Source organism: Phascolarctos cinereus, unplaced genomic scaffold (assembly GCF_003287225.1).
Source record: "Phascolarctos cinereus isolate Bilbo 61053 unplaced genomic scaffold, phaCin_HiC Scaffold_4;HRSCAF=312, whole genome shotgun sequence".
Taxonomy (NCBI): Eukaryota; Metazoa; Chordata; class Mammalia; order Diprotodontia; family Phascolarctidae; genus Phascolarctos; species Phascolarctos cinereus.
Window position 1 is genome coordinate 116249782 of NW_027555847.1, and position 17487 is coordinate 116267268.

General features: G+C 36.8%; 1 protein-coding gene across 1 annotated transcript in view; it reads left to right on the forward strand.

The window, feature by feature from the left end:
* PTPRD (protein tyrosine phosphatase receptor type D) overlaps window positions 1-17487 on the forward strand; it is a 616472-nt gene that overhangs the window by 137263 nt on the left and 461722 nt on the right. Inside the window, 1 exon segment of the mRNA XM_078152500.1 lies at window positions 5465-5632. Within this exon segment, the coding sequence (XP_078008626.1) occupies window positions 5569-5632 (64 nt within the window). The 5' untranslated portion in view covers window positions 5465-5568.

Consider the following 17487-nt stretch of genomic DNA (forward strand, 5'->3'; position numbering starts at 1 on the left):
CACATTTAGAAGAAAAAAAATACTGCCTAACATTTAGGGTTGTGGCATAGTGAAATAGCTTGCCACCGTGGGGAGGGGAGTGGATTCCTGGGCATTGGAAGTCTTCAAGGAAAGGCTTAGATGGTCATTTGTTCTGTATATTATGGGTTAAACAAATGGTCTTTGAAATCCCTTCCAAATCAAAGATTCCATTATTCTACGACCACAAGAATTTTAGTGCCTTCCCCCCATGCTCTTTAAGATCCACTCTTTTAGGTTTATCTAAATGAATTTGTGCTAACACTAAATCAGTAACCATTAAGCTCTTGCTAAGTGTTTGCTATGTGCCAGCCTCTGTGCCAAGCACTGAGTGTACAAAAAGTGGCAGAAAGACAGTTCCTACCCTCAAGGAGCTTACATTCCAATGGGAACATTAATGGGAACAATTAATACATTAATTGAAATGGTTTGACTTATTTGTTAATTCTCTGGAGAGTTGATCTTGGGAATTAATTGTAAATGTCCTTTTAAGTAAGGACAGAGGCAGACTCTGTGGAAAGTAAGTTCAATAACACCTTTCTGTTGTAACTAGTGTTCGGTAATCAACACAACTTTACAGTTTTTTTTAAATGGAGAAATTAAACCATAAATCCATTTTTGCCTGAATTTTCTCTTTTATTCTCAGTCTGATGAAATATTAAAAAAAATCTCAATACAGATAGCTGAACCACTAGTGCCCTTTTATACACATATATATGCATACTTTACTCACATACACTAAACACACATAACTACACATACACACACACATCCCAACAGAAAATGGTGACATTATAGATGCTGAAAGAAAGAGAATAGGATGAATGTCTGCTTCTGTAAACACTTGAAAGGTGACATAGCGGCTTTCTGACAAGGGCAGTCTTGGCTCCGTTTTAATCTTTAATCACATAGATGGCTTGACCCTCTACTGTTTCTGCTTCTCTTACACACAAATTTAAAGACTGGTTAATTGCAAAGTTACACAGTTAGCATTTTCTGATGTCTATTCTTGTCATGACTCTTGGTGTTGTGAGAATGAAGAAACCCACACATTTTCTCTTTCCTTCCCTGCTAGTTCCATTTTAAGAGTATTACCTCGCGTTGAAAGACAGAGCTAATGTAAAGTGGGCTAGTTGTCCTTGCCTTTTGTGAATGATTATTGATCAAGGCAGTCAGTGCTGTGGTGTCAGTAGGAGCAAAGTGCTTTCCCAAATCTGTAAACCACCTTCTCTTTACTGCCTGTGTTTGCTGACTCTTCATTTATACCACGCTGGAAGAATATAAAATTAATTAACCCTGTAAGCTGCTGCCTGGGGCAAGTAGGTGATACGATAGATAGAGCACTGGGCCTGGAGGCAAGAAGACCTGAGCCCAAATGTGGCCTCGGACACTCATGTAGTGGTGTGACCCTGGGCAAGTCACCTAACCTTGTTTGCCTCAGTTTCCTCTTCCATAAAATGAAGTGCAAAAGGATGTGGCAAACCACTCTAGTATCTTTACCAAGAAAGCCCCAAATGAGATTATGAAGAATCTACCATGACTAAAATGACTAAACATAAAAAAGATGCTGCTTGGAATATCTTTTTTTTTGGGCAATCTATTTTCTGTTTCTGTCCTATAATCTACATTCCACATTCCAGATGTTCATGACAGTCCTTCATCTTTGGAACTGTGGTGCTTTTGTGCACCAACTAGTAGTTGAATGAGGGTTTTGCCGGAATGAATGTCTAAATTAAACATCAGAGCATTTTGTGTTTGTGTATCCCCCCTTTTCCCCTGACCTCCCTATTCTCTCTCTATTTTGTTTTTAACTATGAATGACCCAGACTAGGACTTAAATACTCATGCTAGGTCTTCTTCATATTTCTAGAGTTGTTCCTTTACAAGGTACCTGTATATAGTTTAAAGGTAACACTTCTTTTTGCCTATAAGGCAGGTTTATTTGGAACTAGTTTTACCTTCCTGAGCTACTCATTCCTTCTAGTGCAAGAAACACCCAAATCACCTCTTCCCTGAAAGTGCATTTCATACATCTCCATCTTTGTGATAGCACTGGAGTCATTATGTAGCAGTTGGCTCTGATACGCTTGCACAGACACAAATTCAGTCCGACAGGACTGATGTCTCCTGGACTTTGCTGTCATTTGAAATGCTGGCATGAGGATGGTAGCAATGAAAGGCAGCGAGGAGAGGGGAAAAGAGCTGATGGCTGCACACTTTGCCTATGAAGATTTCTTTTAAGATTTTTATCTTTTGATATAGCTGTGAATGATTCCAAGTAATTTTACAGGAGAGATTGATAAGAATAGTCAATTCAGGGTAGCTGGCCAGGTAGTGTCCCCTAATAGATCCTGAACCATATACTAGAGTTTAAAACTTGATTCTTCTTACCATCTCAAAATCTATATAAAGCTGTCTGGTGGAATAATCATTAGAATGATTTTTCCTCCCTTTCTATTTTATTTTTCCTTCATATAGGCTACTCATGCATAGTAATGAAATTGATATCATCTTTTCTCCCTTCTTGTTGTGTTTGATAAGCTCAGGCACAGTGTTTGTCTTGCAGTTATTTTTAAGGCCTAAGTTGTTTCAGTGATGTGGCCAATTTTGGGACATCTCTAGCATTCCTTGTTGCATATTACTTTTATGTGCTATATGTTTCAATATGACAAGATTAGAGGTGTCCAATTTTTGTTTTTAAACATTCTGGTTAAACATGGTCATTCCCGAATTCTTCCTGGAGTGAGAAAATTGGAAAAAATCAAATCAAATGTAAAAGTAAAGTAATTCTATGACTACTGAGCACAAGAACTAGCTCTAGAATTCCTGGTTCTGTGATAATAGTTTCTATTCTCACTCAAGTTCAGGTTTTCATTACCTTTAGTATTAGTCTCCCTGCCTGTAGTCTTTGACCTCTTTATTCTGTCCTTAGAAACCCATGAGATGAATAATTTTCTACATCATAGTTCTGATCCTGTTGTACTCAGTACCCTTCAAAGTCATCCTATTGCCAACTGAATAAAAATCCAGGCTACTTAGCCTGTCACTTGGGCACCTCGTCATATACCGCTAGTCTCTCTGTCTTGCTTTCCAGACATTTATTATTCAGTCATTTTAGTCATGTCCAGTCTTTGTGACCTGATGTTGAGGTTTTCTTGCCAGTGATACTGGGGTATTTTGCTATTTCCTTCTCCAGCTCATTTTACAGATGAAGAACTGAGGCAGATAGGGTTAAGTGACTTGCCAAGGATCATAAAGCTAGTAAGTGTCTAAGGCTGGATTTGAACTAATGAAAATATGTCTTCCTTGTTCCAGGCCAACTACTCTATCTACTGTGCCACACATTTGCCCTTCCCTTTTCTTTCTTTCCTTCGTCCTTTCTATTTCTTTCCTTTTTTCCTTCTTTCATTCCTTCCTTCTTTTTCTTTCTTTTCTTTTCTTCTCTGTCTCTTTCTTTTCTTGTCCTTTCTCCCTTCCTTCCTTCCTTCCTTCTTTTCTTTCTTTCTTTCTTTCTTTCTTTCTTTCTTTCTTTCTTTCTTTCTTTCTTTCTTTCTTCTTCCTTCTTCTTCTTCTTCCTTCCTTCCTTCCTTCCTTCTTCCTCCTTCCTTCTTCCTTCCTTCCTTCTTCCTTCCTTCCTTCCTTCCTTCCTTCCTTCCTTCCTTCCTTTCTTCCTTTCTTCCTTTCTTCCTTTCCTTCTTTCCTTCTTCCTTTCTTTCTTTCTTTCCCTTTCCCATAGCTTAGAATCTTCCTATCACCCCCAGAAAGCTGTCATTCTTACCAGTAAAAGTAAAGTGGGAGGGGCAGCTAGGTGGCACAGTGGATAGAGCACCGGCCTTGGATTCAGGAGGACCTGAGTTCAAACATGTACTCAGTCACATAACATTTATTAGCTGTGTGACCCTGGTCAAGTCACTTAACCCCATTGCCTAACAAAAAAAAAGGTAAAATGGGGAAGTGAAAGGAGTACTGGTTTGGAACCAGAGGGCTCAGATTCTAATCCAGACTGTTTCTCTTTCTCTCTGGAACAAGTAGTTCCACCTCCAGAGGACTCAGTTACCCCATCTGTAAAATGAGGAGATTGTATTAGATGGTTTCCCTCTCTCCTGTAGCTCTTGTAGTATTGTATATATTTATATATATCATCTATTGGTACTTGTTATATACTGTTTCATATTCTTTTAATTTCTACGTGGCTCATCTCACCCATTAAACTGTTTTCCTTGAACGTAAGTACAATGTCTTAGGATCATAGTTCTAAACATGGAAGGAAACACAGAGCCTTTCTAGTCCAACTCCTTCATTTTACAGAAGAGGAAAGCTCCCTAATCCCAGGCAGCTTGAATTTTTTAGAAGTAGAATTTGAATTTAGGTTATCTGATAATGAGCTGTCGCTCTTTGCACTGAACCAATTCATCTTTCTTCCATGCACAATCCTTTGTATACTCTTTCAACAAATGAAAGAGTGGATGAATAAATGATAATAATTGTTATAAGGAAAATATAAAAGAAATAAATTATTTTCCTTAGTAACCTTAAAAATCTCAAATCACAAATTTTTGTTTTGGCATAGAGATGTCCTTGGGTTTTAGATAACTTTTCCCAAAAAGAACCTTGAGCTCTGGTCGTAGAAAGGTTTTTGGAATGTCTAGCCAAGGAATGTTTCTTTGCCTATTGTCCGCATTTCTGTCCAGCTAAGTTCAGATAGGTACTGTTAAAGGGCTGGCCAGCAGGTGAATGTCTTTTTGTGGTCCCAGCAGTTCGTTGAAACAAGAGGTAGAGAGTTTGCTTTCTACATCAGTAGAAGGAGTATTGACTTGAAGAAGTTAATTCAGAAAGGTCATGCTAACTATTATTTTGACTTATGGAAGCCAAACTAGACTTAAATGTTGATGTGTCTGCAGGGAGAAAGCCGAATGTACCATTTAAAAAAAATTCAACCTTCTACCATTTAGCTTGAGAAGTTGAATTAGCCCTGTCATTTCACCTAGTTCTAAGAAAGCAGCTTCCATTATGTTGTCAATAATAGACTTTTATTCTGCACGGTAGAACTTCTCTCGAATCCCTCTTAGAGCATTGGTGTGTTTCATTCTACTGATGTATTCAAGTAGTGTTTCATTAAAAGTGACAGTTCATTCTCATGGTTTATTGCCCCAAAGGTGGCATTGAGCAGGGGAGAGTGAAATCTGAGGAGGTTGACTTCAGGTTGGTCTGAAAATGGGAAAAGTTGGTCTTTGGCGGTGACATTTAGCTATTCATGAACAAAGTAGACCTAAGGATTTCCTTCCTAATGTAGATGGATTGTGATTACGGTTTGTCATGTTTTCACAATGCTTTGTTTATCTCATTGTGGTGGTGATGGAAAAGTTTAAAAAAAAACCAGAAATCTAACCCTTTCTTTTTTTTTTCTTCTTTTTTCTCTGTCTTTTTTATTTCTGTTCCTCTGCAGGCTCTGAAAGCCCATCAGCTGAAATTTCAGACCAGACAGACTTGCAGTGGCTTCTGGGCCCGTGAGAACGAGGCTGCCAAGGCTTGCTGGTGCCAAGCTGCAGAATGATTCACGTAGCCAGGCCAGTGGTGGTACTCCTGTACTTCGTCCTCTATGCTGAGGCCGAGAGTAAGTGACATTTCTTCCATTCTATATGGGAGTTGTTGTCATCATAAAGAATGGTTTTGTTTTCATTTGGCACTAGGATCCAGGACTGTGAATAAGTTTCCTTTGGAGTAAATTTTGAGACACTGTGGGATCCTCCTTGGCCCTCAGCCAGTATTTGAAAGGGATTATTTACATGACTTCCTTGCCATTTCCCTCCTTTTAATGCCCCCTTTCTTATGCATTGAACTGATCCTACTGTGTTTTATTTACTTCTTACCAGACTGTGGATAAAGACAATATGAGGAGAATGATATCTCCCAAAGGGATATTAACCATTCAGTGATTCTAAGTAGCAACCCATCATTCAGGCCCATTTGAAACTTCTTTGTGTTTTTTTTTATTATTATTTCTAAGTTTGGAAAAAAGCACAATATCATGTTGAGTCCAATTAAACTTCCAAGCCCCTAGTAACTGTCACAGCAGCTGTTCTAATGTATTATTTCCGACAGCTGTTGTAGAGTACAGTGTCCAAACAGATCAAGCGGAACTGACAACTTTGTGGCTCAGTGAAATCAGTGTGTGTGTGTGTGTGTGTGTGTCTGTGTGTGTGTGCATGTGCACGTGTGTGTGTTTGTGCTTAAGAAAAAGAGAGAAAAAATGTATGCATGTTTATAAAAATTGGTGGCGTATAGACACTGAGGCTCTGATTACTACTCTCATTTTATGAAACTATAGAGTTTTGCTCAATTAGCTTGCCAATTAATGAGAAGATAATATCTTCTTTTTAATTAGGAAATCATTAGGTCTACCTTGTTTACACGTGTTTCTTTTCCCAGCTGGCCTGTGGCCTTTTGGAAGAGATAGTACAGAAACGAGCAAATTTCACTGGCTTGTACTTGTTGACAGGGCTGGTTTCTTGCTGGTGGTTCCATTCCCATGATTGCTGGACTTTCTCTTTGGGAGTCCCTCGTTGCTGTTAAGAGGAAAAACATCTGCAGTCATTAGTTTCCCTCCCCTGCCCCCAACTGACTATTTCAGTGAGATTAAGTCATATCACATTAAGGATGTCTCCTACTCAAGGGCTCTGTGTCATCTTGGCTCATATATATTAACTGCATTCTGACAAAAAGACCCCCAAAACAGCCCATTTCCTCATTTAGATAAAGGGCTCTATTTTTTCCACACAATCTTTCAGGGGGGTGAATGAGAGAGTACATATATAGAACATATTCTTTTGTAGCATACCAAGGGTTAATAATGTGTGGGCTCTTCTCCAGGCTGTTAATGACCAGCTGGGAGAGTTGTGTCTAAGGTGAAGCCAAGGACGGTTTAACACTTTAGCCAGCAAATAATTAACTGGGAAAAGACCCAAACATGGGGTATTCTTGTTCTTTCAAAACATAGTTTATGTCTTAGTTGCTTTTAAAGTTGAAATCTAAATTTAGTTAATGAAAAAAATAACATTTTGGAATACAGCATATTGCTTCCACTTTGTAAAGACTAGTCTTTACTTTGGGCAGATGAAAAACAAAATTGTTTTACATATCCATTGTCAGAAAGCATCTAGACATTTGCTTAAAAAAAGCTTTTGGCTCATTAGGTCTTAGTCCAGTGCATGTAATTTTCAATATTGATTGAGTTCTTTTAACTCTGCAGATACACAGACAGGCACGCAGACAGACACACATACTTTCATATGTTTAAGCACTCTTCATTCTTACCTCCTGACTCTTTGGAGGAAAGGGGCAGGCTGACTCTAACACTGATACATCCCCTTTCAACATTATTGTTAAAAAGAAAAAAAAGAAAGAAAGAGAAGAAAAACTTTGAAAGCAGCTCTCTCTACAGAGAAGCTTATCTTTGTCATTTCCCTTCAGTATAGTACAGCACTTCCAAAGAAATCATAAAAGTATCTTGTTAGTATATTTTGGTTATGGCAAAGTAATGTAGTTGTTTGAATTTCAATAATTTATGTGGTTTTTATATTTGACTGTAGCTGTAATATAACCCAATTTGCTTCTCTCTTATCCCATCAATGCTGTTACATTGATGAATCTAGGGCTGGGAAGATGAAACAAGAATTGTTTCTTTTACACACACACACACACACACACAACACACACACACACACACACACACACGTATGTGTGTATATGTGTATATGTGTATATATACACATATATGTGTTTCTTTTACATATATACACATATATGTATAAACACATAAATATACACACATACATGCATATACATATACATTCATGTATCTATTTATATATATACATATACAGATATAGATACATATATGTATATATACACACATGTGTATATGTATATCACATGTGTGTATATTATCCTAGTATATAGTATATATCTGTGTGTGCGCATATATATACATATGCACACACACACGAGTGTGTATATGTATATATGCACACACATATATAATCCTAGTAATGAACTCACTGCAATATCTTCTTTTTTACATAATTCTTTATTGAACTAGAAAGAATAGTCAGTACATTGCTGTACTATATGTGGTTTATCCCCTTTATTATATTGACATAGAACCATAGGATTAATGCTTACATTAAGGGCTCCATTTGTTATATCAGGTATTTACACTATGCACTTATGTATGTGTAAGGTCCCTTTTACTTCTAGGATTGCAGCGTTCTATAATTTGACACATGGCATATACAAGATTGTATAACAATTCATTGTACTTTATTAGGCTTCTCCAACCTGCTTGTTTTATATAATCTATAAACAAGCAAAGGAAGCATGGTACAAGGGAAAGAGCACTTGATATAGAGTCAGAGTACCTGGCTCTGACCTGTTCCTCACTCTGTGACCTTAAGCAAGTCATTTAACCTCCATAAGCTTCAGTTTCTTCATGTGTAAAAGGTTACACTAGAAGGTCTTGAAGGTGTCTTCTAGCTTTTAATCCATGATTTTATGATATTGTGATTTTCTACAGAGTATGTGACTAATCAATAAAAGATGGTAAGCAAAGGGAGCCAGGGGAATGCATTTCTGCCAATATGAGTGGGACCAGTGTTAATTATGCAGTGAATAAATTTATGATTAAGACTAATCATCTCCAACATATTTTGACCCTGTATTGTCATCATCAAATTACCTAGTTCATGGAAGGAAGAAATAGTGAGAATTAGAAAACGTCCTCTTTTTGTAATGGCTTATGCCATTTAAAATGTTCATCTTCAAGTAATTTACCTATGGAACATTCATATCTTATTAAAAATGCCTTTCCAAAATTATTATTTGAGCTCACAGGTGTATTTTCCAAACACTTAATTATTCTTAAATAGGTGATTTGCTGTGCTTAATATAGCAATTTAGTAAGATTCCCTTTGGCAATATTCATACCTGAAAGGAAAAAAAAAGATATATTGGTTACTCTAACCAGTAGGAATACATTTATTTAGAGCTTCCTTCTTTATTAGTTTTTTTTAAGCAATGCTTATTAATGCCCAATTCCCTTGAGCTTCCTTGACTATGAGGTAAAGCAGAAAGAAAGACCATTTGCTTTTAAGCCCTTAAATGAGCAACATCCTCCTGTCCATAATGACAAAAATGCTTTAGCTTTTTCTGTGATCCTCTTATCCAGCTGCTGATTTTCTGGTGACATTCTGAATTAATTGGTCACTAGCAGAGAAGTAACCACCCTGTAGCTTTTAAGAATACAAAATAAAAACATCAAATATCTATGTCACACATAATTCTGTACCATGCATTATAAATTGCTTTCTTTTGGTCTTTTTTCCTTTCCTTTTTGCCAAGAAGGTAACACTTTTTTTTTTATCTTTGACTCTTTTGTGTGGCAAGGCACTAAAGAGAAGGAAGAATACCCAAAGTGTTAACAAGGTGTTTTTGGAAGCTAGCTATTACATTCCTTGTGGTGTGGGAACACTTAGGATTTCACTGCCATGTGATTGGCTGTTTTCCCTTCCTCCAGGTCACCAGCTGCTTGATCTACCCTCCCTCCACCTAGTTGCTATATATAGGGTCACTTTTGACCACTTAAACTTTGATTTGTTTCTGAGGCTTACCTCTTCCTGCCAGTGTTTACATGGCCCAGTCCACCATGAAAGTCACAAGCCACCAACTATCCTTAATTGAGCGATGGGGCTGGTGAGTGAGGAGGGATAAGGTATGAATGGATGTGAATGATTTGCAAACCCACTTCCCGGCAACCTCTAGGCTTAATCTGGGGTTCAGAAACTTAATATTTTTTTTATAACTGCATTTCAGTATAATTGTTTTTTTCTGTGATCCTAGGTATTTTTAATGCATTGGAAAACTTTATTCTTAGAAGTGGTCCATAGAATGCAGCAGATTGACAAAATGGCCTCTCTCTCTCTCTCCCCTCCCCCCCCCACGAAAGTTAACCCCCGAGCTAGATCTCACATACTATTTTTTTTTCTTTTTTCCTTTCTCTTTGTCTTCAAATTCCACAGCCTACATAGCAATAGAATTTCAAGGGATCCCCTCAGACCTTAGTTTGACAATATGTATCTCATTTTATCCTCCTGGTTCTATCAGCAATTTGGAAGCCTCAAAGAAGGAGATATCTACTGACATGTACTGTGCCATTTACTTGACTGCATCTGATCATTCTAGAGAAATCTGTAAAAAATATAAATTGTTATCTAGATATGCAGTTCTTTTTCCAAAAAGAGATATTAGTTATAATGCTCTTGACTCTTCATGCAATCACTTTTGTGACTTCAAATAACATAAACTTAATGAGCCCTTTACCTTTTGGTAAGTCTGTACCACTAAAATTTGACCTTAAGAAGTTGACAGTAAATTGGCCCAAAATTGTAACCATGCTGTGTAGGAAACTTACAAATGTTTAGTCTTAAAAGTGATAATTCATTTTTCATCATTCATAATTTCTTTTCCAAATTATATTATTTGCTTCTGTCTTAACTATTCTAGCCATCAAATTATCCAGATTTTAGTTGAAGTATTTTCTCTTAACATTAGTGACAAATGGGAGATTAGTAATTAGTTTAGAAATATGGGTGGCGTTTCAACATCTTCTGACAAAAGTTATTTTTACTTTTATTCTTAAAGAAAAGTTTTCAGATGAAATTTACTGTTTCAGTAGAAAATTTTATAGCTATTTTTACAAAAATTGTCATATAGTATTATGACAGTCATTTTATATTACCATTGTTAAATCTGACATTGAAACACACTAAGTACTTATGACTTCAGTAGGGGAAAAAACACCATAATACACACATACTAAAACACCTTTCCCTTGGATGAAAAATGAACAAACCTTTTTAACCATATCCATTCTAGATGTCTCTGTGTATCTTGTGAAATGAAAGTTTAGGATGGAGGGCCAGAAGTCAGGAGCAAAGACTCAACACCTAAAGCTAAAAAGGTTTCTAGTAAATATGTAAGTCTAGGCTCCTTCTAATTTCTATATTTGTTATTACTTTAAAGGTCAATTTGAATTACATATGTTGATCAAAAAAATTCTACATTAGTTGAAATCAGTAAAGAAAATGAAGTGAATGTCTAGGTATATAAATCTTTTGTTGGGATATCTTTATTAGACTTCACTTGGGTAGTACTAATCTATCCTCCTTCATAAGGATTATTATTCCTCATAATAGGTATCTAACACTTGGAAAAAATTAACCTTGGTAAAGCTTAGCATATATTCATTGACTACTTAGTCAACAGAATTTCACTTGTATGACGTTACTATTATGTACTTATCCTATATGATAGAATCATTCTATATAGCTAAATAAAGGAATCTACTTTCAACCTTAAAAACCAAGTCTTCTGGTTATCAAAATCATAAACAAGAGCCTTCAACTCCTATCTTTGTTTATTGAGATGATTTAGATTAATTTTGGAAGTAAATGATAATATCATTTCTAAAGCTTTACCCAGATCTCCCGTTCTTAAGTCAGTTTCAGTAGAGAATGAGAGAATTAGCTAATGTAGTTTTTAGAACTCTGGACTTGGAATCAGGAAAACAGCTTGAAATCCCACCTGTAAAATTACTAGCTGTGTAATTAGCTGCCCCTTTGTAGATCACTTGATCTCACTAATTCCATTAAGATACAGAAGTTAAAAAAAATTCTGTATCTCTATCATAGGTAATTTGAGGATGAAATGAGATGATAGTTTTATAAACTGTAAAGCATTCTATAATGGCAGCTTCTATGATTATTATAACTTTATAATTCTGCTATTTATTTTTCCAGGAATAATATTTTAAAAACAGTGATATAACAGAACATGAAGTTCAGAGAAGATATTCACTGAGCTGATAAAAAACTCAATGGACAATCTAGTTCAGAAGGCTTTTACATCTAGGCAGGATAAAAATGTTTCCTGAATAATAGTTGTCTTCTCCAATTTAAATACATAGATTAAAGTTCTCGTACAACTTCCCTTAGTAGGCCTTCCCTATTGTTTAGTAACTTTTTGAGGTACCTGAAAAGATGTTTAGTCTAAGTCATCTTTCACTTATTTCTCCCAGGTTTAAGCTGACTGGATAAGGTGAGCTAGAGAAATGACAAAAAATCATCACGGCTTCCCTTTCTATAAAGTAAACAATCATAGTACTAATTCTTCCTCCCTTTCTTAATAGAATGTATTTCTTTTGCCTTTCAAAACATTCTTGCCATTTTCCTCAGTTGGTGTCATTCTTGATCACTATCATCAGCACCTGCCTTTGAGACAATGGACTGGAAAAGATGGTTTCTTGAGGACCCTTAGGCAGAGTGATTTTTATCACCATCTTCTTTATGTAATACATTGTGTTATTGCCATCATCATTAAGAACCTATCTGCCTACGCAGCTTTGGAACATTATTTCAAAGATCCTACCCTCTAAGAATGGACAATCTAGAACAGATACCCAGAAAGCCTGTTTTGGATTCTGAATTCAGCTACTCATCAGCTCTGTGGCTTGGAGTAATTTGCTTCTTTTCATTAGAACTCAATTTCCTCCTAAGAAAAATAAGAGGTTTGGGCTAGGTGATTCTCAAGTTCCCTTCCAGCTTCAGCATTCTGTGATTCTCTACAGTAGACGAGCACAAAGGAAAAATCTGGGCAACTAACTATATGCTGTATTTATTATCCATGTAAGCCACCATGATACACAGACAACCCGGACATAGTGCTGGAATAAACACCTCACCCATTTTACCATTGTTAAAGGATTATGCATTTTGGTTGAGATGAGGAATCTCTCTCTCTCTCTCTCTCTCTCTCTCTCTCTCTCTCTCTCTCTCTCTCTCTCTCTCTCTTTCTCTCTCTCTCTCTCTTTCTCTCCTCTCTCTGTCTTTCCTCCTCCCCTTTCTCTGTGCTGACCTCTCTTTCTTTTTTTAAATTACCATTTTTTTTATTAATTTATTTTGATTTATCAACAATCACTTCCATGCGCTTTTGAGTTGATAATTTTTCTCCCCCTTCCTCCCCCCCCACCCTCCCCAAGATGGCGCACAATCTGATATAGGCTTTACGTGTACATACCCATTAAACATATTTTCACATTAGTGAAGTTGTAAGTAAAAATTAAAACCAATAGGAGGAACCATCAGAAAGATGAAACAACACTCAACAGAAGGTAAAAATAAGTGATAGCAATTCGACTTCCATAGTTCTTTCTTTGGATGTGGACAGCATTTTTCATCCCGAGGCCTTTGGAGATGTCTTATATCCTTGTAATGCTGAGACGGTTTCAGTTTAACAATCTTAGTCTTTGCATAACATGGCTGTTATTGTGTACGGTCCTCTTGGTTCTGCTCACTTCACTCAGCAACTGACCTCTCTTTCTATGACAGAAACACCCTTACATTTCTTCCTAGTACCTAACTCATCTCTACCACAATATGAATAGCATAGAGGCTTTCTTTATGTTACCTAGATCATTTGCCCACTGCTAATATTTTTCTTTGTAAATAATATTTATTGGGAGCTTTAAATGTGAAACAGAGAATTTTGTATTTCTTCCTGAAGTAATAGGTAGCCACTGCAGCTTTTTGAATAGGCCTGCACTTGAAGAAAATAACTCTACCAGCTGAGTGGAGGATAGACTGAATTGGGGAGAGATGTGAGGTGGGCAGACTAATCAGAAGGCTGTTGTAATAGTCTAGGTTTGTGGTGATGAATGCCTGCATTAGAATGGCAACAATGTGAGTGGAGAGGTAGGATATAGGAGAATTATTGTGAAGGTAAAAATGAGGCTTGAGGAAATTCGGATATGTAGGTGGAATATGAGTAAAGGAGTCAAGAATGACATTGATTTTTCAAGTCTAGGTTACTAGAAGTGTAGTGGTACCATTGACAGGAATAAGAAAGTTGGGAAGGAGGGGGTGGTCTGGGAGAAAGATACTAAGTTCTGTTTTGGACAATTTGAATTTGACATGCAAAGTACTAGTGCACTCCTTCTTAGATCACCTTCCATTTTTGCTGCAAATATCTAGTTATCACCTCCGTATGAATGTGAACCCCCTCAGAGCAGGTGTTGTTTTTGCCTTTCTTAGTTATCTTCAGCACTTAAAAAAGTGCCTGCACCTAGTGAGTATATAATGAAAGCTTGTTGACAGATGGACAGTGGCACATCTGAAATGAGATGTCCAAAAGGTAAGAAATAGAGTTTGGCGAATGGCTGGTAATGGTCCAGATTGGTTGGTGTATATAATTCGTGAGTATACAGAGTTGGTATACAGACTTAAAGGGTCAAATGAGCTTAGGCTGAAAAGTTAGACTTCTTGATTTGCTATCAACATCTGTATAAGAAATTTATGTTTTGTCTGGGAGGCACTGAGGAGTCACTCAGAGTTTTTCTATAAAGATTACCTTGGTGAGGTTTATGTCTCAGAGAGATTATTTGGACAACTGTGGGGAAGGATGGAATGGAAGAGAGAAACTGGACACTGGAAGACCACTTAGGAGATTATTATGATGGTCTTTATTAGATGAGATGAGGACCTCAAGTCCAGCTGTGTTTGTAATGAGTGGAGAGGAGACAGGTGTAAGAGATATTGTGGCGGTCTAATGGATAGATCTGAGTAACTGAATTAGAGGCAAGGGGATCATCTCAGTGCTCAGGGGAGGGATGGGGCTAATTGGAGCCTGGGCAAAGTAGAGAAAGAAATTTGAAGGGAAGACCCCTAGAGTAAAGGACAGAGGGGAAAGAGATGGAAAGGTGAGAGAGACAGAAAGATGGAGAGATAGGGAGGGACAAAGAGAGATTTAGAACTATTTATTGTTGCAGAAGGGACCAACATACAGAGTTGTTAAAACTGTTGCTATTAGTGAATAAGTGCTATCCTGTTAGGAAGGTAGAACGTTTTCAATGAAGGTTGTAAAGATGTGTTTCTGTGTAAGGCAAGCTGTTTGAAAACCTAATTGAATATTGAAGTTTCTGATCCCAGGATCATGAAGAAAAACAAACAGGAGGCTGTTTTCTTTAAGACTTCAAACTTCACAGTTAAATGTGTAAGGTCAGAGGCTCTGAATTTACCTTCTATCATACAGATGCTGAGTAATTAGTTCTTTGAGGCTTAAAAAGGGAGTTTATGATTCTTCAAAGCCTAGAAACACTGGGCTTTAGAAAGTGTACTCAGATTTTTGGAGGTTCATTTATTGTTTGGGGACCAAGGAGTAGCCTTTTGTACCTTGTTAAAAATTATTTATGTGAAACCTACTTACTTGGTTGTAATATACATTTACCTAATTGGGAGAATTTCATTCAATTGATTTCTATTTAATAGGCATTTAGTAAGTGCCTATAGTGTGAGAAGCTCTTTGCTAGTTACTTAGAAGAGGAAAACAAAAGGATCAGCGCATGTACACAGATGGTTACTAATAACAATGTTGCCACTGCTGATAGCTGCTCACATTTCTATGTCTTTAAGGTTGGCAAAGTATTTTCCTCACAACAGCCCCGTGAAGTAGCTAATGCAAGTATTATGATGGCCATGTCTTCCAATGAGGGATCTGAAGCTCAGAGAGATTTATAACTTCCCCAGCACTGCTAGTTAATCTTAGAACCAGGATTAAAATCCAAACCACCTGACTGCCAGTTAATATATGAGAGACACCATAGAGAATTGGCCATGGAGTCAGGAAGACCCGAGTTCCAGTTTGGCCTCTGACCCATACTGACTCCATCTCCTTGGCCAAGCTTGGTGCCCCAGGCAGCTTGGTGCCCCAGGCAACTCCCTATGTCTTTAAACTGCAGAAATATTGCCAATCTGTTTTGGTTGAGGCACTTTCCTCACCAAAAGTTCCCTTCACCAGTGAAATCATATATAATCTACGTAATCTATGCATACATACGTATATGCATATATACACATACATTACATTGTAACTCTCTGTGCATAGTGCCCACATATATGTGCTACATGTATTGCTAAATGAACATATTATATGCATTTTAGTATTTTAAAATTATTCATATTTATTTAATATCCATTCATTGGTTCATTAATCAATGCATTTATTGAACAGGTAGATGCTTAGTAAATGGAATTATGGGATGTCTACAGTATATAGGAATAGAATCTGCTTGCTTCAGTGTGGCAATCACTCAGTTTGTTTTTTTTTTTCATAATTAAGATTCTTAAATTTAAACCTATCCTACTTGGGAATTTTTATTTCAGACTTCATGTTGATAAGAATATACACTGGAAAGCATAGTCTATGCTCAATTATTCCATTTCATTATAGGGACATAGGTAATCACATCAACGAGAAAGATATCATGGAAGAAATAACTGTTTTGAAAAATGAGTCTGGGGGGCAGCTAGGTGGTGCAGTGGATAGAGCACTGGCCCTGGATTCAGGAGGACCTGAGTTCAAGTCCAGCCTCAGATACATAACACTTACTAGCTGTGTGACCCTGGGCAAGTCACTTAACCTCAATGCCTAGCCAAAAAAAAAAAAAGAAAAAGAAAAATGAGTCTGGTATAGATACCATCCCAACAGAGATGGTATCTTTATTCTAGATAATCATTATCCTCTCTCCTTACATGATTGGTCTACCATCTTTTAGGATCCTAACTCTCTGTGATGGATATCCTTAATGAGGCTTGGGTGATACAAATTTGTATGATGGAAAAGTTTAAAACAAATTACATTGAAGCGAGTTCAAAAAAAATTAATGCAAAGATTATGAGTTTATAATAGCAATTTGTAGCAGTATTTCCATAAGTGAAAAAGCATATTTAAAGGACCAGTCACAGTTTAAAACTTTTAAATATAATGATGTTCCATGATTCACCAAATTAAAAGTACTTAGAAGAAAATATGACTACACTTTATAAGATTTGGAATTTCTGACTCATAAAGGAAAGATCTGAAGAATCAAATGTTATAAGCACTTCTTGGCAGTTAGTATGTGGATCTAATTCTTGAGTGTTTGTGAAGGGTATGAGTAAATGCTAGCCAGGATGCAATTTTTTGGGGGAAGATGTTGTGTAAAGATGTAGGACTAATTAGATTAAACAAAATTTTGGCTGAAAAAGAAGGAAAGTGACTGCTGGCAAAGTTTATCAGATGGCGGAGTATTCCCAAAGGAAACAGTGTAAGTCTCACACCATGAATCATTGGAAGTACACAGTAGAAGACATTAGAGAGTTGCTGTTTATGAAATAATCAAAATTGCATTGGCAAAGGGATACAAAAAGATCAGTCGTGAATTGCATAATTCTCTTTCATTTTTAATTGCTCTGATTTGGAAAACAGGAAGCAGAGGGGGAATGTGATCATAAAAAAATTTACTTAGATTCTTCGATCTCTTTGTGTCCTAGAGATTCCCATTTAACAAATGAGCCTCAGTACCACCATTGAGAAGGAATGAAT